General features: G+C 41.2%; 1 protein-coding gene across 1 annotated transcript in view; it reads right to left on the bottom strand.

Moving 5' to 3' along the window:
- RTN4IP1 (reticulon 4 interacting protein 1) overlaps window positions 1-21,941 on the bottom strand; it is a 134,763-nt gene extending 112,822 nt beyond the window's left edge. Inside the window, exon 1 of the mRNA XM_055535306.1 lies at window positions 21,728-21,941. Coding sequence (XP_055391281.1) covers window positions 21,728-21,752 — 25 coding nt within the window. The 5' untranslated portion in view covers window positions 21,753-21,941. The remainder of the gene's footprint in view (window positions 1-21,727) is intronic.
- Between the last annotated feature and the right edge of the window lie 2,807 nt (window positions 21,942-24,748).

Raw genomic sequence — 24,748 nt, 5'->3', positions numbered from 1 at the left:
TGTGAAGAAAGCTGAGCGCCGAAGAATTGATGCTTTTGAACTGTGGTGTTGGAGAAGACTCTTGAGAGTCCCTTGGACCGCAAGGAGATCCAACCAGTCCATTCTGAAGGAGATCAGCCCTGGGATTTCTTTGGAAGGAATGATGCTAAAGCTGAAACTCCAGTACTTTGGCCACATCATGCGAAGAGTTGACTCATTGGAAAAGACTCTGATGCTGGAAGGGATTGGAGGCAGGAAGAGAAGGGGACGACAGAGGATGAGGTGGCTGGATGGCATCACCAACTCCATGGACATGAGTTTGGGTAAACTCTGGCTTGGTGATGGACAGGGAGGCTTGGCGTGCTGCAATTCATGGTGTCACAGTCAGACACAACTGAGCGACTGAACTGAACTGAACTTGAAAATAGATTTTTTTTAAACATATAATTTTATAGTTTTTACTTTCCCAATGGACTTTGGGAAGTCAATTCATTCCTATGAAGAAGAAGAAACAAGAAACACTGTGGTAACAAGAATCGATTTTGAATACCTCTGCAAGGTAAGATTGGTGGGGTTTTGTGGAAACCAATATATGAATATAGGTTAAAACGAAGCTTTAAGGAGCAGTTTCTAAATTTATTCTTTAAAAATATTTTCCCTAATTTTAAGCTTTCTCTTATTTTCAGTCAAGTTTGTGATTGTGTATCAGTTCAGTTCAGTCGCTCAGTCATGTCCGACTCTTTGCAACCCCATGAATTGCAGCACGCCAGGCATATGTATATGTCAATATACATATATGTACTGTTGTTTAATCGCTAAGTCATGTCCAACTTTTTTCAACCCCATGAATTGCAGCATGCCAGGTTTCCCTGCCCTTCCCACTCTCCTGAAGTTTCAGCAGACAGTTTGATTAAAGCTTTACTGAGCATGGCCCTGCCCACCAGAGCAAGACCCAGTTTTCCCCACAGCCACTGCCTCCCATCAGGAAACTTACACAAGCTTTACTTCTCTATCAGAGGGCAGACTGAAGAAACAAGTATAATCCCACAGCCTCCAGAACAAAAACCACAATCACAGAAAGCTAACCAAAATGATCACATGGACCACAGCCTTGTGTAACTAACTAAATGGAGCTATGAGGCATACCGTGCAGGGCCAACCAATATGTACAGGTCATGGTGGAGAGTTCTGACAAAATGTGGTCCACTGGAGAAGGGAATGGCAAACCATTTCACTACTCATGCCTCGAGCACCCCATGAACATACATGCATATATATTAATAAAAACTGCCCTTTATAAGAGTTAAGCCTTTGATTAAAAATCATATGCACACTCCAACATACACAGACTCTGGATGTGTCTTTTTCCATGAAAACCTCCATCATTCTCAAAAACACATGAGAAATACCTCAATAAATAAATATTGATAAATTTCTATATTCACTACTAAATAATTGCTTCAGTTGCATAACCACTCCATTCATTATTATTTGAAGAGAAAGGTATTTGTGTGGCCTATAAAAAATGGAAAACTCAGTCATCATAGTCTTTAGATAAAATGGCTCTGAAACAAAATTATTTTAGTATCTCGACATAAAATAAGGCAAAAACATACCATATCATTTCTCTCTCATGCCATTTTCCATTCTTATAAAGAAAAAACAAAAACTGCACTTCAAGTAAAGTATGTTGGTTGCCTAAGATTTGATCCGTTTTTAAATAATCAGAAAATTTCTGCTTTTTGAGAAATAAGAAGTCTAGCTATGATCTGGAGGTGAAATATAGAGCTCTCATAAACACAGCAATACCAAAAATCCATCTTCCAAAAATACGTGCCAAAGTCAGATATTCCAGCCCCTCCCACGTGAGACATAGACAGTTCATTGAATTTTTTTTTTTAAACTGGAGCATAACTGCTTTACAATGTTGTGTTAGTTTCTGCTAAACAATAACATGAATCAGCCATAAGTATACATATATTCCCTCCCTCTTGAACCTCCCTCCCATCAGCCCCCACCCCCAGGTCATCAGAGTGTACCAAGCTGGGATCCCTGTGCTATATACAGCAGCTTCCCACTGTGTGTGCCAAGTCGCTTCAGTCGTATCCGACTCTGTGCGACGCCATGGACTGTAGCCCGCCAGGCTCTTCTGTCCATGGGATTCTCCAGGCAAGAATACTGGAGTGGGTTGCAAGGCCCTCCTCCAGGGGATCTTCCTAACCCAGGGGTCCAACCCACGTCTCTTACATCTTCTGTATTGGCAGGCAGGCTTTTTACCACTAGCGCCACCTGGGAAGCCCCAAAGCTTCCCACTAGCTATCTGTTTTACATATAGTAATGGCTTCCCTGGTGGCTCAGAGGTTAAAGCGTCTGCCTGCAATGAGGGGGACCTGGGTTAGATCCCTGGGTTGGGAAGATCCCCTGGAGAAGGAAATGGCAACCCCTCCAGTATTCTTGCCTGGAGAATCCCACGGACGGAGGAGCCTGGTGGGCTACAGTCCACGGGGTCGCAAAGAGCCGGACATGACTGAGCCACTTCACTTTCACTTTCACTTTCATCCCAAACACAGTTTGTCTCATACCCCTCCCCTCCCCAGCCCTGTGTCCACATGTCCATTCTTCATGTCTGCCTCTCAATCCCTGCCCTGTGAATAGGTTCATCTGCACCATCTACTGCATGGCATTGAGGAGCGAAGCCTGTCATATGGTTTCTGCAACTCAGTCAGGGCGGCCTTCCTGCTGGAGGTCATCCTGGGAGGGGCTCCTGGGTAGCAGGGTCAAGGCAGCCGGTGGTGACAGAGCCAAGTGGGCAGCATCACATGACAGCTTGCCCAAGACAAAAAGCTACGCATCCTGAGACTTGCAGGGAAACGGTAGCTACAAGCCAACTCCTCACCCTACACTCAGTGAAAATAATGTAATGCAAATTCCCACAGGGTTTCCACAGAGGTAAACTACAGAACTTCCGAAAATATTATTAGTAATCCAGTCATTATTTTCCTGAACCTCCCCAACTCCCATCAAAATGACTCTGAAATCTAGTTTGTTTGCTCTGCCAAAGAGAGCAAGAAAAGAATCAGATGATCTCAAGGGAGACAGAGGCAAAACAAAGACAGGGCCAAGGATCTTGTGAATGTGGGTGTCCACGTTCACACAACTCCTCCTGAAGTCCCCTCTGCAGTCCCCTTCCCTGTTTACAACCCATTTTTGTTTCAATAATCCTAGGAATTGTCAAAAAGGTGGGAGGCGGGAAAGGATGCTGTTTTTCATCCAACACAAAGTATTTAGCAAGCCTCAGCAGGGAGGCAAAACTTTTCCTCAACCGTCTTACAGCCTCCAGCTGGGCCTGAGAATTAAATTGATAGAAGACAGATTAACAGGAGAGAAAAGCATGCAAATTCTATTTAATATTTTTACATGTACACAGGAGCCTTCACTGGAAAACGAAGACCCCAAAGCACAAAGGCCTAAGTGCTTATATACCAGGTTGAACAAAAAATAGTCATCGTGGAAAAGTAAAGGGCTCCCCTCATAGCTCAGTTGGTAAAGAATCTGCCCACAATGCAGGAGACCCTGGTTCAATTCCTGGATTGAGAAGATCAGCTGGAGAAGGGATAGGCTACCCATTCCAGTATTCTTGGGCTTCCCTGGTGGCTCAGCTGGTAAAAAATCCAGCTGCAATGCAAGAGACCTGGGTTTGATCCCTGGGTTGGGAAGATCCCCTGGAGAAGGGAAAGGCTACCCACTCCAGTATTGTGGCCTCAAGAATTCCATGGACTATATAGTCCATGGGGTCGCAAAGAGTTGGACACGACTGAATGACTTTCACTCACTTCACTAAAATATCTGTGAAGACAAAAGGAAGATGAGGGTTATTTTAGTAAGCTCTGTTTGTACAGATTTATCTCAGCCTCAGCTTCCCATCTCTGCTCATCAGTATGTTTCTTTCTCCTTGGTACAGGGAGGGCATCTTTCACATGGGAGACTTATCTCCTGCTTTTAGGAAGAAAGGTGAGTTCAGCACACCCTTCCTGCATGTGCTGTTTTTCAAGAGCCTTTAACTCAAAATAATCCTTATGACAAAGTGGTATATTTGGGGATATATATTCTGCTACTCTTCACCTCCACAAGCATACAAGGTGATTTTGTTGTTGTTCTTTGTTTGTTCTGGCTGCGCCAGGCAGCTTGCAGGATCTTCTTAGTCCCCTGACCAGGGATTGAACCTGGGCCCCAGAAGTGAAAACACTGAGCTCTAACCACTGGACAACCAGGGAATTCCCAAAAAGGTGTTAGAGGCAAAATTGTGTCCCCCACCAAATTCATACGTTAGTCTTAACCCCTAGTACCTTAGAATGTGACTGCGCCTGGAGATTGGGCCATTTAATTACAGTTAAATGAGGTCATTGAAGTGAAATGAAAGTCACTCAGTCATGTCTGACTCTTTGACACCCCATGGACTGTAGCCTGCCAGGTTCCTCTGTTCTTGGAATTCTCCAGGCCAGGACACTAGAGGGGGTTGCCATTCCCTTCAGGGGATCTTCTAAACCCCAGGATTGAACCCAGGTCTCCCCCATTGCAGGTGGATTCTTTACCCTCTGAGCCACCAGGGAAGCTCAAATGAGGTCATATGGATGAGCTCTAATCTGACACAATTCATGTCCTTATAAAAAGAAAGAATACTGGGGCACAAGCACAGAGGAACAACCAGGTGAAGACACAGCACAAGCGCAAGCCATCTGCCAGCCCAGGAGAGACGCGCAGAAGGACCCTACCCCACCAGCACCTGGACCTCAGGTTTCTGGCCTCCAGGACAGTGAGAAAATACATTTCTGTTGTTTGATGCATTCAGTCATGATGCTTTGTTATGGCAGCCTGAGAAGATTCGTATACAAGGCCAAAGAATACCACATAAAATGTTTCCCTGAGGAACTATCTAGAGTTTCCTGTTGAAAAATCTCCTCAGTCCAGCAGTCTCACAAAACACGAGTTGTATGTAAAGAAGTTCTGTAGCTTCTGAATGATTAAACTTAGAGCCTGACTATTTACAATCAACACTGTCTCCAAAAGGTCACATCTTACAGGTTCTTGTCCACTGTGTCTGTTCTCCCTCCTGGCTCCCTGATGACACTCTCCTGGGTTATTTGGCAGCTCCCTAATTGGTTTTCTGTTTTCCAAGTGCCAGTTTCCTGATGAGAGCTGTTTACAGTCTCACCACTTTGGACAGAGGAGGGGGCGGGAGGGAGACTGACTGTTGACAGAAGCTGTTTCTAAGAAACTCATCTCTTGTTTTCCCCAGATATAGTCTGTGATGGGAGAAGAGACTGAAGGGACAAACTTGAAGACAAAATATCAGATCATGAGCAGGGACGTGATTCCCAGCAGGGTGCTAGTCATTCAACCACTGTGGCTGGAGCTCCAATCCTGAGCCAGGTTCTGAGTCAGGCACTGAGGATGATGGCAAGAATCAGTGAAGATCTAGTTAAGTGTGATGTCTTAATTAATGAACCCTGAGACTAATGCTGCTCTAAGATGAAGTTGTGTACATTTAAAACAAACAAAAAACTCACATTCTGCAGGCATCATAGAGAAGTTTGGAGCTCAGCATGAAGAAATGGGAGAAGGGAATCTAACTTCCAGAGATCTAAGTGGAAGAATCAGTAAGGAGGCAGGGACAAAGGAAGATGGGGAGACAGGGGCTAAGGAAGAGCCAGATTTGGTGAATGCAAGAAGCTTTGCCCTTCTCTCAGCTGTAACCTGCACTCATTTCACACGCTAGCTAGCAAAGTAATGCTCAAAATTCTCCAAGCGAGGCTTTAGCAGTAAATGAGCTGATAACTTCTAGAGGTTCAAGCTGGATTTAGAAAAGGCAGAGGAATCAGAGATCAAATTGTCAACATCCACTGGATCATAGAAAAAGCAAGAGAATTTCAGAAAAACATCTGCTTCTGCTTCACTGACTATGCAAAAGCCTTTGACTCTGTGGATAACAACAAACTGAGATTTCTTAAAGAGATGGGAATACCAGACCACGTTATCTACCTCCTGAGAAACCTGTATGTAATGTAGGTCAAGAAGCAATAGTTAGAACCGGACATGGAACAACGTACTGGTTCCAAACTGGGAAAGGAGTATGTCAAGGCTGTGAATTGTCACCCTGCTTATTTAACTTACATGCAGAGTACATCATGTGAAATACCAGGCTGGATGAAGCACAAGCCAGAATCAAGATTACTGGAAGAAATATCAATAACCTCAGACATGCAGATGACACCACCCTGATGGCAGAAAGTGAAGAGGAACTAAAGAACCCCTTGAAGAAAGTGAAAGAGGAGAGTGAAAAAGCTGGCTTAAAACTCAACATTCAAAAAACAAAGATCATGGCATCTGGTCCCATAACTTCATGGCAAATAGATGAGGAAATAATGGAAGTAATGACCCACTTTTGGGCTCCAAAATCACTGCAGATGGTGACTGCAGCCATGAAATTAAAACATGCTTGCTCCTTGGAAGAGAAGCTATGACCAACCTAGACAGCATATTAAAAAGCAGAGACATTACTTTGCCAACAAAGGTCCATCTAGTCAAAGTTATGGTTTTTCCAGGGGTCATGTATGAATGTGAGAGCTGAACCAAAAAGAAAGCTGAGCACCAAAGAATTGGTGGTTTTCAACTCTGGTGTTGGAGAAGACTCTTGAGAGTCCATTGGACTGCAAGGAGATCCAACAAATCCATCCTAAAGGCTATCAGTCCTGAATATTCACTGGAGGGACTGATGCAGAAGCTGAAGCTCCAATACTTTGGACACTAATATGAAGAGGCAACTCATTAGAAAAGACCCTGATGCTGGGAAAGATTGAAGGCAAGATAAGGGGATGACAGAGGATGAGATGGTTGGATGGCATCACCAACTCAATGGATATGAGTTTGAGCAAGTTCCGGGAGTTAATGAAGGACAGGGAAACCTGGCGTGCTGGTCCATGGGGTTGCAAAGAGTCAGACTTGCCTGACTTGCAACTGAACAACAGCTGTAACATGAGAGCAGTCCCCACCCTCCAGCAGAAGTGCTGACACCTCTCTGTGCTAGGAACGCCTTGCTATTCACAGGACTCCACCAGCTCTCTAGGAAAGAGGGGGGTGATGGGAAGGAAGGCCTGAGTTCATCATTTCTGGGGCAGGAGAGCAGCACCAGTGTGTGACTTGCAAGCTCCAGCTAGATAACCACATTGAGGGCCATCTCAGTCTCCCCCTCCCAACCTCAGACTCTCTATCAACCCCACCCCACCCCACCCCAACCATGGGGACAGAAAGCAGATCCTCAAACAACACCTAGGTTCAACCAAACCAAAAGCTGCTTCTTTGCTTTAAGTCACTAAGTTTTCGGATAGTTTGTTAACACAGTCATGAAAAACAAAACACTTCTCTTCAAGTCTTTTCAATTACTTCTTTTAAGACCTACATCAAATCATCTTCTCTGGAAACTTATCTGACATATTCAGTGCCATCTTTATTTCATTTTATTTTAGAACCTGATACAGTTTTGAATTATATAGTTCTATGCCTGCTTTTGGTCAGTGTAATAAATTAACCTCTTTTAAACTAGTAATGTTAATGGCTGATATTGAGCATCACAGACCAGGCAATATAGCTGGAAATACATAATATCATTCCCATTTTACAGATTAGGAAACTGAGGCATAAAGTGGTTAAGTAATTTGCCCAAAGGTGGATCTGTAAAAGTACACTCCCAAATCAGCTCATTGTTCTGTAACTTTGGTGACATGCATTCTGAGCTTTAAATGCTAAAAAGGAAGCTTATGTGAAGAAAATAGCACTGCATCTATATTCCAGGCAAGAAGAAGAAGATTAAAGTAAGAGACTCAGAAACGTGTAGTATCAATACTTGGTTATTGGATTAATAAGGTCATATACACTTGGGGGTATTGGCTGGGCCACCTCTGTAACGTGTGGGTCTACAGTGTGTAGAAGAGAAAAATAAGCCACAAAACCATTGAGAAACAGGAAAGTACTGTTATGATTTTGGAAGTTCCTCAAGCCTAGTGGCATGAAGAATGGTTCTACTTTGACTGGGAGCCATGTAAGATGGTCTACTGGTGATCTGCTTTTGTTTTCTGCAACAAGATCTCTCTTTGAGCTAACTTGGATTGGTTTCTGCCTTCTGTAATGAAAAGCTCTCTGGCCAAGACTCCATCCAGAATATCACATCTGGATGACCAAATGAGATGGCCATAAAATAAAACATTGTAAAATCTATTTACTGGCTATGCTATTTTCTACTCAATGAACCACAGGTTTCTTGACAAATTTTATATTAGGAGAGAAATGAAAGATCATGCCAGGAAACACGAAGTTCTTCAGAAGTAATCTGATTATAAACCTATTTCCTTAATAGGATACAATTTGATTCTAACTCTTCATTACCTTTTGACAAGAACATAAGACACTGGTTGTTTAGTCAACAATTCATGAAGCTTTCTCAAATGTTCACAGCCCAGTAGGGTGCACGTAGACGCCAGCATCCATCTTCATTTTACTGATGGAATTGAACTCTACAGGGCTGGAGAATATCTGAGATCACAAGGGCAGTAAGTAAGAAGCTGGCCTGTTTTGGGGTTCTTGGTCCATTACTCTTTTTTACCACTGTGCGTTATTCTATGGTGCTTTTTTTGCCCTTGTAAGCATCAAGGAAACATTTTTCTGACCACACAGATATCCATGTTTAATTAGAGCTTCTCCAGAGCTAAGTGTTACACAGAAGCTGTTATTTTATTATGGTCAGTTAGGAAACTTCAAAATACAATGCTTATCACAAAGTCATCTTCTTGAAGACATTTCCTTCAGAGCCCCAAAAAGTCAGTGCTCTGAGGACATCCCAGTTTTGAAATATTTTATTGAACCCACTTCTATAAATGCTGTGAAAAATCACTCAAACTCCCATACTTTCAACAAGGTGACCATATAATCAAATTTTGGGGCACTGCTCACAATGGCATAGCATCCAAATAGGACAAGAGTAATCTTTATTCACTTCCTGTGGATATTCTGGAATGTGATTTTGAAAGCTCATACCTGCCTTCTGCTGCTAAAGGGGCAAGTCACCCCCAAAGTGGCCATCACCCCCTCCCAGATCAAGAGGCTTATTCGATTTGTGTATTCTTTTGAAATGTTTTCAATTTTAAATTGCCATAAGAGAATCTGGTTAAGCTCCAAAAGACACTTAAATATGAAAAAAATTTTAGGAGGATTTTGGAAAAAGGAATAAGCTATAACAGCAGTTCAAGTGGTGCGCTGACCCAAGTTTAACATGGGAAGGTCATGTGCCATTTGGTGGGTTTTGTTTGACTCTCCTTTCCTGGTCAGGCATGCCGTCCTGGACTCTCCCTTCCACTCGACCTGGGATTGGCCCTTATGCAACTTTAGGCAAAGGCAAAAGAGACTGTGGCCTGAAGGACTCCTGGGCCTGCCAACCTGCACCTTAGAAATTCTGCTGCTGCCTGGCTGTCTCCCTACTAGACAAGAGCAAGGATGGACTCTGTTGTCCATGGTTTGCATCTCTCAAAGACAGAACAGTCCCCTGTCCGCGGGCGTGCTTCTCGTGAGATGACTAGGAAGAAGGCTTGCACCCTGACAAGTCAGAATACCACGAAGCACCAGTTCATCTCTCAGCTGTTTTTCCGCTTTGCCTTATTTTTTTGTGTCTCATGTTTTGATCACAAACTGAGGAAGGTAGGAGGTTGTTTAGACATAAAGATACAGCTCCCTCTTTGGGGCTATTATCAAGAATTCCCTCTTTGGGGTTGTTGTCAAAAACAATCTAGAATATTTTTGGATCTGATTTGTGCAAATTTGAGAGAATCACACTCAATTTAGCACAGTTGTTCCTTGGTATACATGGGGAATGGCTCCAGAATCCCTGCAGATACTAAAATCCTGTGGATGCTAAGTCCCTTACATAAAATGGTGTAGTATGTGCAGATAACCTGTGCACATCTTCTCATACACTTTAATTCATCTTTAGATTACTTATAATATCTAATACAATGTAAATGTTACGTAAATAGTTTCCAGAGCGTGACAAATTCAAGTTTTACTTTTTTGAAACTTTCTAGAATTTTTTTGCCAGAATATTTTTTTTTCCTTTTTTATTGTGATAAAATATACATAGTTCAGAATTTACCATTTTAATCATTTTTTACTGTACAATTCAATGGCACTAAATACATTCACAGTGTTGAGCAACTATCACCTTTATCTATTTCCAGAACTTTGTCATCATTCCAAACAAATTCAGTACCCATTACACAATAACTCCCCATTCCCTCCTCCCCTCAACCTCAGTAAACCTCTATTCTACTTTATGGATTTGCCTATCCCCAAATATTTTTTAATAGAAGTACAGTTGATTCACAGTATTGTTAGTACCAGTTGTACAACAAAGTGATTCAGCTATATATATAAAATTCTTTTCCAGATTATTTTCCATTACACAATAGGCTATTACAAGATATTAAATATATATCCTGGTGCTATACAGTAAATCCCTGTTGCTTATCTATTTTGTGTGTAGTAGTTTATCTGTTAATCCCATACTTCTAGCTTATTGTTCCCCCACCTCCCTTTCTCCTTTGATAATCAAAAAGTTTGCTTTCTGTGTCTGTGAGTCTGTTTCTGTTTTGTGTATAGATTCATTTGTATTATTTTTGAGATTCCACATAAGTAATACCATATGATATTTGTCTTTGTCTGACTTACTTCACTTGTATGTTTATCTCTAGGTCCTTTCATACTGCAAATGCAATATTGAGTAATACTCCATTGTATATATGAACCACATTTTCTTAAACTAATCATATATTTACAGACACTTGGGTTTTTTTCCCACGTCTTAGCTATTGTAAATACTCCTGCTACGAACATTGAAGTGAACGTGTGTTTTCAAATGAGAGCTTTCCTCTTTTCCAGATATATGCCCAGGATCAGATGGTAGCTCTATTTTTAGTTTAGGGAACCTCCATACCATTTTTCCATAGTGTCTGCACCAACTTACATTCCCACCAGCAGTGCACAAGGGTACCCTTTCTCCACACCCTCTCCAACATCTACTATTTTAGACTTTTTTTTTTTAATTTTTAAAATTTACAATGTATTTTACAATTTACAATAATACAATTTACAATTGTATTAGTTTTGCCAAATATCAAAATGAATCCGCCACAGGTATACATGTGTTCCCCATCCTGAACCCTCCTCCCTCCTCCCTCCCCATACCATCCCTCTGGGTCGTCCCAGTGCACTAGCCCCAAGCATCCAGTATCGTGCATCGAACCTGGACTGGCAACTCGTTTCATACATGATATTTTACATGTTTCAATGCCATTCTCCCAAATCTTCCCACCCTCTCCCTCTCCCACAGAGTCCATAAGACTGTTCTATACATCAGTGTCTCTTTTGCTGTCTCGTACACAGGGTTATTGTTACCATCTTTCTAAATTCCATATATATGCGTTAGTATACTGTATTGGTGTTTTTCTTTCTGGCTTACTTCACTCTGTATAATAGGCTCCAGTTTCATCCACCTCATTAGAACTGATTCAAATGTATTCTTTTTAATGGCTGAGTAATACTCCATTGTGTATATGTACCACTGCTTTCTTATCCATTCATCTGCTGATGGACATCTAGGTTGCTTCCATGTCCTGGCTATTATAAACCGTGCTGCGATGAACAGTGGGGTACACATGTCTCTTTCCCTTCTGGTTTCCTCAGTGTGTATGCCCAGCAGTGGGATTGCTGGATCATAAGGCAGTTCTATTTCCGGTTTTTTAAGGAATCTCCACACTGTTCTCCATAGTGGCTGTACTAGTTTGCATTCCCACCAACAGTGTAAGAGGGTTCCCTTTTCTCCACACCCTCTCCAGCATTTATTGCTTGTAGACTTTTGGATCGCAGCCATTCTGACTGGTGTGAAATGGTACCTCATAGTGGTTTTGATTTGCATTTCTCTGATAATGAGTGATGTTGAGCATCTTTTCATGTGTTTGTTATCCATCTGTATGTCTTCTTTGGAGAAATATCTGTTTAGTTCTTTGGCCCATTTTTTGATTGGGTCATTTATTTTTCTGGAGTTGAGCTGTAGGAGTTGCTTGTATATTGTTGAGATTAGTTGTTTGTCAGTTGCTTCGTTTGCTATTATTTTCTCCCATTCTGAAGGCTGTCTTTTCACCTTGCTAATAGTTTCCTTTGATGTGCAGAAGCTTTTAAGGTTAATTAGGTCCCATTTGTTTATTTTTGCTTTTATTTCCAATATTCTGGGAGGTGGGTCATAGAGGATCCTGCTGTGATGTATGTCAGAGAGTGTTTTGTCTATGTTCTCCTCTAGGAGTTTTATAGTTTCTGGTCTTACGTTTAGATCTTTAATCCATTTTGAGTTTATTTTTGTGTATGGTGTTAGAAAGTGTTCTAGTTTCATTCTTTTACAAGTGGTTGACCAGAGTTCCCAGTACCACTTGTTAAAGAGATTGTCTTGAATCCATTGTATATTCTTGCCTCCTTTGTCAATGATAAAGTGTCCATATGTGCATGGATTTATCTCTGGGCTTTCTATTTTGTTCCATTGATCTATATTTCTGTCTTTGTGCCAGTACCATACTGTCTTGATAACTGTGGCTTTGTAGTAGAGCCTGAAGTCAGGTAGGTTGATTCCTCCAGTTCCCTTCTTTCTCAAGATCGCTTTGGCTATTCAAGGTTTTTTGTATTTCCATACAAATTGTGAAATTATTTGTTGTAGCTCTGTGAAGAATACCGTTGGTAGCTTGATAGGGATTGCATTGAATCTATAAATTGCTTTGGGTAGTATACTCATTTTCACTATATTGATTCTTCCAATCCATGAACATGGTATATTTCTCCATCTATTAGTGTCCTCTTTGATTTCTTTCACCAGTGTTTTATAGTTTTCTATATATAGGCCTTTAGTTTCTTTAGGTAGATATATTCCTAAGTATTTTATTCTTTCCGTTGCAATGGTGAATGGAATGGTTTCCTTAATTTCTCTTTCTGTTTTCTCATTATTAGTGTATAGGAATGCAAGGGATTTCTGGGTGTTGATTTTATATCCTGCAACTTTACTATAGTCATTGATTAGTTCTAGTAATTTTCTGGTGGAGTCTTTAGGGTTTTCTATGTAGAGGATCATGTCATCTGCAAATAGTGAGAGCTTTACGCCTTCTTTTCCAATTTGGATTCCTTTTATTTCTTTTTCTGCTCTGATTGCTGTGGCCAAAACTTCCAAAACTATGTTGAATAGTAGTGGTGAAAGTGGGCACCCTTGTCTTGTTCCTGACTTTAGAGGAAATGCTTTCAACTTTTCACCATTGAGGATAATGTTTGCTGTGGGTTTGTAGTATATAGCTTTTATTATGTTGAGGTATGTTCCTTCTATTCCTGCTTTCTGGAGAGTTTTTATCATAAATGGATGTTGAATTTTGTCAAAGGCTTTCTCTGCATCTATTGAGATAATCATATGGTTATTTTTCAATTTGTTAATGTGGTGTATTATGTTGATTGATTTGCGGATATTGAAGAATCCTTGCATCCCTGGGATAAAGCCTACTTGGTCATGGTGTATGATCTTTTTAATGTGTTGTTGGATTCTGATTGCTAGAATTTTGTTAAGGATTTTTGCATCTATGTTCATCAGTGATATTGGCCTGTAGTTTTCTTTTTTTGTAGGATCTTTGTCAGGTTTTGGTATTAGGGTGATGGTGGCCTCATAGAATGAGTTTGGAAGTTTACCATCCTCTGCAATTTTCTGGAAGAGTTTGAGCAGGATAGGTGTTAGCTCATCTCTAAATTTTTGGTAGAATTCAGCTGTGAAGCCATCTGGACCTGGGCTTTTGTTTGCTGGAAGATTTTTGATTACAGTTTCAATTTCCGTGCTTGTGATGGGTCTGTTAAGATTTTCTATTTCTTTCTGGTCGAGTTTTGGAAAGTTGAACTTTTCTAAGAATTTGTCCATTTCTTCCACGTTGTCCATTTTATTGGCATATAATTGTTGATAGTAGTCTCTTATGATCCTTTGTATTTCTGTGTTGTCTGTTGTGATCTCTTCATTTTCATTTCTAATTTTATTGATTTGATTTTTCTCCCTTTGTTTCTTGATGAGTCTGGCTAATGGTTTGTCAATTTTATTTATCCTTTCAAAGAACCAGCTTTTGGTTTTGTTGATTTTTGCTATGGTCTCTTTTGTTTCTTTTGCATTTATTTCTGCTCTAAGTTTTAAGATTTCTTTCCTTCTACTAACCCTGGGGTTCTTCATTTCTTCCTTTTCTAATTGCTTTAGGTGTAGAGTTAGGTTATTTATTTGACTTTTTTCTTGTTTCTTGAGGTGTGCCTGTATTGCTATGAACTTTCCCCTTAGGACTGCTTTTACCGTGTCCCACAGGTTTTGGGTTGTTGTTTTCATTTTCATTCGTTTCTATGCAGATTTTTATTTCTTTTTTGATTTCTTCTGTGATTTGTTGGTTATTCAGCAGCATGTTGTTCAGCCTCCATATGTTGGAATTTTTAATAGTTTTTCTCTTGTAATTGAGATCTAATCTTACTGCATTGTGGTCAGAAAAGACGCTTGGAATGATTTCAATTTTTTTGAATTTACCAAGGCTAGCTTTATGGCCCAGGATGTGATCTATCCTGGAGAAGGTTCCATGTGCACTTGAGAAAAAGGTGAAATTCATTGTTTTGGGATGAAATGTCCTATCAAATAGGTCTAACTGGTCTGTTGTATCGTTTAAAGTTTGTGTTTCCTTGTTAATTTTCTGTTTAGTTGATCTATCCATAGGTGTGAGTGGGGTATTAAAGTCTCCCACTATTATTGCGGTATTGTTCATTTCTCCTTTCATACTTGTTAGCATTTGTCTTACATACTGTGGTGCTCCCATGTTGGGTGCATATATATTTATAATTGTTATATCTTCTTCTTGGATTGATCCTTTGATCATTATGTAGTGACCATCTTTGTCTCTTTTCACAGCCTTTGTTTTAAAGTCTATTGTATCTGATATGAGTATTGCTACTCCTGCTTTCTTTTGGTCCCTATTTGCATGGAAAATCTTTTTCCAGCCCTTCACTTTCAGTCTGTATGTGTCCCCTGTTTTGAGGTGGGTCTCTTGTAGACAACATATGCAGGGGTCTTGTTTTTGTATCCATTCAGCCAGTCTTTGTCTTTTGGTTGGGGCATTCAACCCATTTACGTTTAAGGTAATTACTGATAAGTATGATCCCATTGCCATTTACTTTATTGTTTTGGGTTCGAATTTATACACCATTTTTGTGTTTCCTGTCTAGAGAATATCCTTTAGTATTTGTTGAAGAGCTGGTTTGGTGGTGCAGAATTCTCTCAGCTTTTGCTTGTCTGAAAAGCTTTTGATTTCTCCTTCATACTTGAATGAGATCCTTGCTGGGTACAATAATCTGGGCTGTAGGTTCTTTTCTTTCATCATTTTAAGTATGTCTTGCCATTCCCTCCTGGCTTGAAGAGTTTCTATTGAAAGATCAGCTGTTATCCTTATGGGAATTCCCTTGTGTGTTATTTGTTGTTTTTCCCTTGCTGCTTTTAATATTTGTTCTTTGTGTTTGATCTTTGTTAATTTGATTAATATGTGTCTTGGGGTGTTTTGCCTTGGGTTTATCCTGTTTGGGACTCGCTGGGTTTCTTGGACTTGGGTGATTATTTCCTTCCCCATTTTAGGGAAGTTTTCAACTATTAACTCCTCAAGTATTTTCTCATGGTCTTTCTTTTTGTCTTCTTCTTCTGGGACCCCTATGATTCGAATGTTGTAGCGTTTAATATTGTCCTGGAGGTCTCTGAGATTTTCCTCATTTCTTTTAATTCGTTTTTCTTTTATCCTCTCTGATTCATTTATTTCTACCATTCTATCTTCTAATTCACTAATCCTATCTTCTGCCTCTGTTATTCTACTATTTGTTGCCTCCAGAGTGTTTTTAATTTCATTTATTGCATTATTCATTATATATTGACTCTTTTTTATTTCTTCTAGGTCCTTGTTAAACCTTTCTTGCATCTTCTCAATCCTTGTCTCCAGGCTATTTATCTGTGATTCCATTTTAATTTCAAGATTTTGGATCAATTTCACTATCATTATTTGGAATTCTTTATCAGGTAGATTCCCTATCTCTTCCTCTTTTGTTTGGTTTGGTGGGCATTTATCCTGTTCCTTTATCTGCTGGGTATTCCTCTGTCTCTTCATCTTGTTTATATTGCTGAGTTTGGGGTGTCCTTTCTGTATTCTGGCAGTTTGTGGAGTTCTCTTTATTGTGGCGTTTCCTCGCTGTGTGTGGGTTTGTACAAGTGGCTTGTCAAGGTTTCCTGGTTAGGGAAGCTTGTGTCGGTGTTCTGGTGGGTGGAGCTGTATTTCTTCTCTCTGGAGTGCAATGAAATGTCCAGTAATGAGTTATGAGATGTCTATGGTTTTGGGGTGACTTTGGGCAGCCTGTATCTTGAAGCTCAGGGCTGTGTTCCTTTGTTGCTGGAGAATTTGCTTGGTATGTCTTGCCCTGGAACTTGTTGGCTCTTGTGTGGTGCTTGGTTTCAGTGTCGGTATGGAGGCGTTTGATGAGCTCCTGTCAATTAATGTTCCTTGGAGTCAGGAGTTCCCTGGAGTCAGGGTTTGGACTTAAGCCTCCTGCTTCCAGTTATCGGTCTTATTTTTACAGTAGTTTCAAAACTTCTCCTTCTATACAGCACCATTGATAAAACATCTACCTTAAAGATGAAAAGTTTCTCTACTGTGAGGGTCACTCAGAGAGGTTCACAGCGTTACATGGAGAAGAGAAGAGGGAGGAGGGAATTAGAAGTGACCCGAATGAGATGAGGTGGAATCAATAGTGGAGAGAGTGCGCTAGCCAGTAGTCACTTCCTTATGTGCACTCCACAACTGGACCGCTCAGAGATGTTCACGGAGTTATACAGAGAAGAGAAGAAGGAGGAAGGAGACAGAGGTGGCCAGGAGGATAAAAGGGGGGAATGAAAAGGAAGGAGACAGATCCAGCCAGTAATCAGTTCCCTAAGTGTTCTCCACCATCTGGAACACACAGAAATTCAGAGTTGGGTAGAGTAGAGAGGGGTAAAGGAGGAGACACAGGCGACCTGGTGGAGAAAAAGGAGAGTCCAAAGGGAGAGAGAGCAGTCAAGCCAGTAATCTCGCTCCCTAGTGAAAAATGGGTCCTGAAGATTGGGTTCTTAAAGGTACAAAATTGGTAACAAATACATAAAAGCAAAAATTAAAAATCTAGAGTAGAGTTTGGAATTTCAAGAATACGATGTTAAAGAAAAGAAGGAAAAGAAAGAGAGAAAAAACGAACAAAGAAAAACAAACAAGGTCGTGAAAATTATAAAGAAAATACAGGTACAAAATTGATAACTAATACCAAAAAGCAAAAATTAAAAATCTAGAGTAGAGTTTGGAATTTCAAAAATACAATGTTAAAAAAAAAAGAAGAAGAAAAATAAAGAGAGAAAACGAACAAACAAAAACAAACAATGTCACAAAAATTATAAAGAAAATACAGGTACAAAATTGATATCAAATACCAAAAAGCATAAATTAAAAATCTAGAGTAGAGTTTGAAATTCCAGATATACAATGTTATATAAAAGAAGAAGAGAAAGAAACAGGGGGAAAAAAAGTCACAGAAATTATAAAAAAAACTATAGGTACAAAATTGATAACATATACCAAAAAGCTAAAATTAAAAATCTAGAGTAGAGGTTGGAATTTCAAAAATACAATGTTAAAGAAAAGAAAAGAAAAAAAAACAAGGTCAAAAAATTATAAAATATATATATATGAAGTTTGCTGAAGAAGAAAAAAATAGGGTCTTTTTTTTTGCAAAGTAATAGGTTATAAAAGTGAAAATTAAAGGAACAATAGGGGACTTAAAATTTAAAAAAAGAAAGAAAGAAAGAATGATCGTAAAAATAGTAAAAATATATCTAGGACTTTCTCTGGTTTTGTTGTGAGTATTGTGGGTTCAGTTCATTTTTGGCTAGTTCCTTGGTCTGACTTATATTTCTCAAGATCTATAGGCCCCTTCCTATGTAGTCCGTAGTAACCACAGGGTTTTAATCTATGGCCTATAGCTTCCAAGGCGGTTCCCTCTGTTATAGCTTCTTCTGTGTGCTGGTCTCTTCAGTGTCTGGTTTCCGCCCTGACACAAAGGGGACGGTGGAGGACACTTTTTTTTTTTATTTAGGCTCACTTGTTCAATCGCACTGTGGGGAGGGAGGGAGGGATGCTGCAAACAAATAACACTGGCGTGCGCTGGCAGTGCCTCAGCCACACTGGGTCTGCCCCCGCTCACGGCGCGTGTAGCCTCCCTGCCCATACTGCTCGGGCTCTAGGTTGTTCCGCCGGGAACAATCCGAGGCCGGCTCTGGGCTGCATGCACCTCTCAGGTCCAAGCCGCTCAGGTTCAGGCACTCGGGTGGTCCTCAGAAGCGCAGACTCGGTTGGGCCTGCGTTTTGTGCTCTTCCCAGGTCCGAGCAGCTCAGGTGATGAGGTGTTTGGCGAGCGCCAATGCTGCGACTCATCGCCTCCCTGCCACTCGGTTATCTGGGTGTAAAACCGGCGCACCTTCTCAGGCAGATGTTGACCGTCCAGACCCCCAAGAAGTTTTAGTTAGCGAAGAAGCCTGCTTACAGTTTTATAGATAATGTCTCTCTGGGGCTGCGATTGCCCCCTTCTGGCTCTGGCTGCCTGTCACCGGAGGGGGAAGGTCTGCAGCCGGCTATCTCTGTTCAGTCCTTTGTTCCGTGCGCGGGCCTGGCGGTGTCTTAGGTTAGGGCTGGCTTTTCGCGTGGTAGATATCCCACAGTCTGGTTTGCTAGCCCAAATTATTTCGCTCAGATAGCGCTTAGGGTATTCAGGCCAGATTCTTACTCTAAGCCATGCAGCCCGTGCGCGCCTCCCTGCCCAGCCCCCGCTTGCTAATGGCATGTGCAGGCATCTGCGTTGCTTCTCCGCTGGGGGAGTTACTGTAGGCCTCGCAATCTGCAAGTTTTAATTGTTTATTTATTTTTTCTCCCTGTTATGTTGCCCTCTGTGCTTCCAAAGCTCGGCACAGATTCGGCAGTGAGAAGGTTTCCTGGTGTTTGGAAACTTCTCTCTTTTTAAGACTCCCTTCCCGGGATGGAACTCCGTCCCTCCCTCTTTTGTCTCTTTTTTTGTCTTTTATATTTTTTCCTACCTCCTTTTAAAGAGTTGGGTTGCTTTTCTGGGTGCCTGATGTCCTCTGCCGGCATTCAGAAGTTGTTTTGTGGAATTTACTCGACGTTTAAATGCTCTTTTGATGAATTTGTGGGGGAGAAAGTGTTCTCCCCGTCCTACTCCTCCGCCATCTTGGCTCCTCCCTATTTTAGACTTTTTGATAATAGCCATTCTGACCAGTATGATGTAATACCTTATTGTGGTTTTGATTTGCATTTCTCTAAGAATTAGCAATGTTGAGCATCTTTTATGTAGGCCCCCTGTGTGTCTTCTTTGGAGAAATGTCTAATTTAGGTCTTCTGCCCACTTTTTAATTTTTATACTGAGTTATATGAGCAACAAATTGGATAATCTAGAAGAAATGGACAGGTTTCTAGAAACATACAGCCTGCCAAAATTATGTCAAGAATAAATAGATAATTTGAACAGGCTGATCACTAAAGTAAGTCTGTTAAAAAACAAAACAAAACAATAATAACTTCCTGCAAATAAAACCAGGAAGGACCAGATGGCTTCATTGGGGAATTCTTACTACACATACAAAGGAGAACTTATACCAATCCTTCTCAGACTATTCCAAAGGACTGAAGAGGAGGGAACATTCCCAAGTTCATTCTCTGAGACCGCCATTACCCTGGTACCAAAACCAAATAAAGACACTATTAAAAAAAAAAAATAAGATGACGATTACAGGCAAATATCTCCGATGAATATAGATGTAAAATCCTCAAGAAAATAGTACCAAACTGAATCCAACAATACATAAAATGGATCATACACAAGGATCAAGTTAGATTCATCCCAGAGTCACAAGGATGGTTCAACATATGCAAATCAACCAATGTGGCACACCACACTAACAAAAGGAAAGACAAAACACACAATCATCTCAGCAGACACAGAAAAAGCATTTGATACAATTCAACATCCAGCCATGATAGAAAAAACTCTCGCCAAAGTGGGTATAGAGGGAGCATATTTCAACATAAAAGCCGTTTATGATGACAAACCTGCAGACAACATAATACTCAACAGTGAACAGCTGAAAGCCTCCCTGCTAACTTCAGGAACAAAACAAGGATGCCCACTCTCACCACTTCTCTTCAATGTATTTTTCCCAAATATATATTTTTTTAATCATTAAAAGTCATTTTTACTGATTAAAGAATTTGAGGAATTAGAATAATTAAATTGATATAATCTTATTGAAGCATAGTATATTTATGAAATTATGTTAGTTTCAGGTGTATAACATAGAGATTCAGTGTTTTTACAGATTATAATCTATTAAACTTATTATAAAATAATGGCTGTAGTTCCCTCTACTATGCAATATATCCTTGTTTCTTAACTCCCAAATATTTTTTATCCCCAACCAGTTGAATTCTTGAATACAGAACCTACAGTTATGGAGGGACAGTTATAAATTTATTTAAACCAAAACAAGCATTCCTTAAAGGATCTACCCTGATTTTTATATATATATATATATTTTAAGCAGGCCTGAGGAATGAATTATCAACCAAGATACTCCCCTTAGATTTAGCGTATCTGTGCTTTAATCTCAGGACCCAGGTTAAAAACACAAATTCCTCTTCCCACCAAATTAAATTCCTCAAAGTAAGCCCATCCTTTCTTCACTGGTCTAACCTTCCTCCATAGGCCGTGTGATTCCACCAATTCACCTTAAACCTGAAAACCTGGAACAGCTGTGGATAAATGCCAGTGTTCCCCCTTTGACCCTTATGCCTTACTGTCTCATTTCTGCAGATAGAATTAATACAGTTTACAACACTGGGCAAAACTGAAGCAGACCTTATAGGTATACTCCGAGTTTCTGAAAACTCTTCAACTCTGTGTGAATCTGTCTCATTTATTTCATGTGTATTTATAAACACTAGGGGAGCAATAAACATTTGCAAAGTTAAATTGATTTAACATAGTAAAATCCACTTTTTTTCAGTCTTGAAATAACACTGGATTTTGCTATTCTATTCTGCTAACATGTCTCCTCAGCCCCCACCACCCACTAGTCTCGCTGCTCCTCAGGTCCCCATTACCTGCACTTCTCTCTTTCTTTTTTATTTTCCAAACAAGATTTTTAGTACAGATATTATTCCAAGGGACAATGCTGGGGAATACCGCAGCCAAACGTTCAAGGAAATCAAATGAATCGAGAACAGAAGAGAGTGGAAAAGGAAAACTGAGAACACATATTTTCTAGGCCCCTCCAAATTAAAGCTTAAAACACAGTACTTCACAAAATGTCACATTCAAACATCAATTTAAAAAAAACTTTAGTTGGGCGCACACTTTAAGCAGCCCAGGGAGGAGGCCCTGGGCTGGCCTGGGAAACCACATCCTGCGGGTCCAGGCTGACCCCTGAGGCTCAGGCCTTTCTACAAGGATAGGTAGAGAAACTTACATCACTCATCTTTCTTACCTTTCTCCAGGCAGCAGGAAGCCATTTGAGATCTGCAGTTAGGTCAGGGTGGTTAGGTCCACTCTTCCTCAGACACTGAGCCTGGTTTGGTGTCACGGAAGTGGCATTCGGACACGAATCATGAGGCAAAGGGAGGAAAGAGTGTCTTCAGGTAAGGCTGCCCACGCTAGGTCTGCCCGTGAGCCTCCTGACGCCGCCGTGCAGCCGAGGCCTCAGCCTTATCCTTACCTGGTTCTCACCTGTGATCCAATAGAGCTAATCGGGGACAGCTGTGAACTGTTCAGTGCTTAGAACACAGAATCACACTCAAAATTTAAAAGCTTCGTTTTAACAGCAGTTTCAATCATAGTTTTCCCTGTTCTTTTCAAAAGCAGGGCCTAGTCAAGATCTTGTATTGCCATGAAGAAGGTATTTGGTACTACCTTCTCTGAAGGAAGACTTCCCTGGTGATTCAGAAGGTAAAGAATCTGCCCACAGGACAGGAGACCAGGGTTTGATTCCTGGGTCAGGAAGATCCCCTGAGGAAGGGAATGACTACCCACTTCATTATTCTTGCCTGGAGAATTCCATGGACAGAGGAGCCTTGGCAGGCTACAGTCCATGGGGTCACAGAGAGTCAGACAGGGCTGAGCGACTAACACTTTCACTTTCAATCCCTGAAGGAAAAACCCACCCAAAGGCCTCCCTGGCCCACTTCACATCATGAGGTGATTAGCATGGAACTGAGAGGTTTAAGGCTTTTAATGTACTTAAGTTTACATAGAATTTGGTATTCTTCAAATTGCAACCCTTTAGAGATTGATAAAATCAATATAGTAAATTGCAAATAGCATTTTAAAAATCCACAAAAAACTTACTCCCATGGCAGGTCTGATTTGAAGCCTTGAATGGTGAGGCATATCTGGAAAAGGCCTAGCCTGAGTTCTCCCATAGGGGCAGGCATCGTCTCCAGCTTACTGTCCCAAGTCAGGTTTAGAGGTTTGAGGAAGATAGATGAGGAAACAGTGGAAACAGTGTCAGACTCTATTTTTGGGGGCTCTAAAATCACTGCAGATGGTGATTGCAGCCATGAAATTAAAAGATGCTTACTCCTTGGAAGGAAAGTTATGACCAACCTAGATAGCATATTCAAAAGCAGAGACGTTACGTTGCCAACAAAGATCCGTCTAGTCAAGGCTATGGTTTTTCCAGTGGTCATGTATGGATGTGAGAGTTGGACTATGAAGAAAGCTGAGCACTGAAGAATTGATGCTTTTGAACTGTGGTGTTGGAGGAGACTCTTGAGAATCTCTTGGACTGCAAGGAGATCCAGCCAGTCCATCCTAAAGGAGATCAGTCCTGGGTGTTCATTGGAAGGACTGATGCTGAAGTTGAAACTCCAATACTTTGGCCACCTCATGCGAAGAGTTGACTCATTGGAAAAGACCCTGATGCTGGGAGGGATTGGGGGCAGGAGGAGAAGGGGACGACAGAGGATGAGATGACTGGATGGCATCACCGACTCGATGGACATGAGTTTGAGTGAACTCCAGGAGTTGGTGATGGACAGGGAGGCCTGGCGTTCTGTGAATCATGGGGTCACAAAGAGTCAGACACGACTGAGCGACTGAACTGAACTGAATATCCATTTCAAGGACTCACTAACACAATGGTAACAAGTCTTTCCCCACTAGACTTGTAGAATCTGCTTATAAATGGGACACTTAGCCCATAGCCTCCTTCCCAAGCACAGGTACAGAGGGATACCCAGGCTTGCTGCTGCTGCTGCTGCTAAGTCGCTTCAGTCGTGTCCAACTCTGTGCGACCCCATAGATGGCAGCCCACTGGGCTCCCCCGTCCCTGGGATTCTCCAGGCAAGAACACTGGAGTGGGTTGCCATTTCCTTCTCCACTGTATGAAAGTGAAAAGTGAAAGTGAAGTCGCTCAGTCCTGTCCGACTCCTAGCGACCCCATGGACTGCAGCCTACCAGGCTCCTCCGTCCATGGGATTTTCCAGGCAAGGGTACTGGAGTGGGGTGCCATTACCTAGGCTTAGAGTAGTTTTTGTCTAATATAGGTTCTCTGAAAAAACATTACTGGGGTCAAATATTTGAGAAACACTCTTCTACTGTGGTCTTTTTGTAGATTCGCAATGCACGTTAGCCTGTAAAGAGATCCGTTTAACTGTTTCACCCGTTGCATTCCCAGCACATTTGACCTTGGCTGCCCTTCATTAAACAGCCTCTATCGGCAGTTCCATTTCCCCAGACCAAGTCCTTAGCCTCACAGTTCCTCCCTTTGCTTACCACATCTCGGCATCACCCTTGGTCACGGGGGGACCCATGCAGCATTTACTCTGTGGTCCATGGTAGGTCCTCCACATTCACTTAATGGAGACTGAAGTAAGACTTGCCAAATCATCTTGACAATTAGAAGACTTTTTAACACTGGGGAAGCTGATCATAACTATCACACTTTGGCTTTCATTGAAAGACTTCCACTCTGATTTCTGCTATGACTGTGAAATTAAACGGAACTGCATCTAGTTGTTGGTCAGTTGATTACTGTGGGTGAAGTCTGTTTCTTGGCTTTCACATAATTTTTTTTTTCCTCTTTCTTCCCTGGGGCACTGTGCCATGGAGCATGATCTGAGCACCTGCTGGTGTGCACAACACTGTGAACTCAACCTTTCAGCCACTTTTTTTTTTTTTAATTTACACAGGAGACAAGCCATACTGGCCTGGAGTTCCTTAAGGAACTGAATTTATATATTGTTACAAAGTAATCAATGCTGCAGCCTGTCCTTTAGAGACAGGTGCCAAGGGAGGAAATGTTTCATATTTTCCACATGGCCTGGAAGCTATCAGAGAGTGTTTCTAATCAGTCTGTTTATGCAGTTAAATCATAGGTCTAGATTCTTCCTTTTGCCTCAGGTGTCTGGTTGCTGGCTCCTGGTCAACCTATCTCTGACCCTGTGTCTTTCCTGCCATTGGGTTGCTGTGCCAGCTACCACTTCTGGGTGAAAACCTAGTTCTGGTCCCA

Source organism: Bubalus kerabau, chromosome 9, assembly GCF_029407905.1.
Source record: "Bubalus kerabau isolate K-KA32 ecotype Philippines breed swamp buffalo chromosome 9, PCC_UOA_SB_1v2, whole genome shotgun sequence".
Taxonomy (NCBI): Eukaryota; Metazoa; Chordata; class Mammalia; order Artiodactyla; family Bovidae; genus Bubalus; species Bubalus kerabau.
The sequence above is the reverse complement of the archived record's forward strand: the minus strand, read 5'-3'. Positions and strand labels throughout refer to the sequence as shown.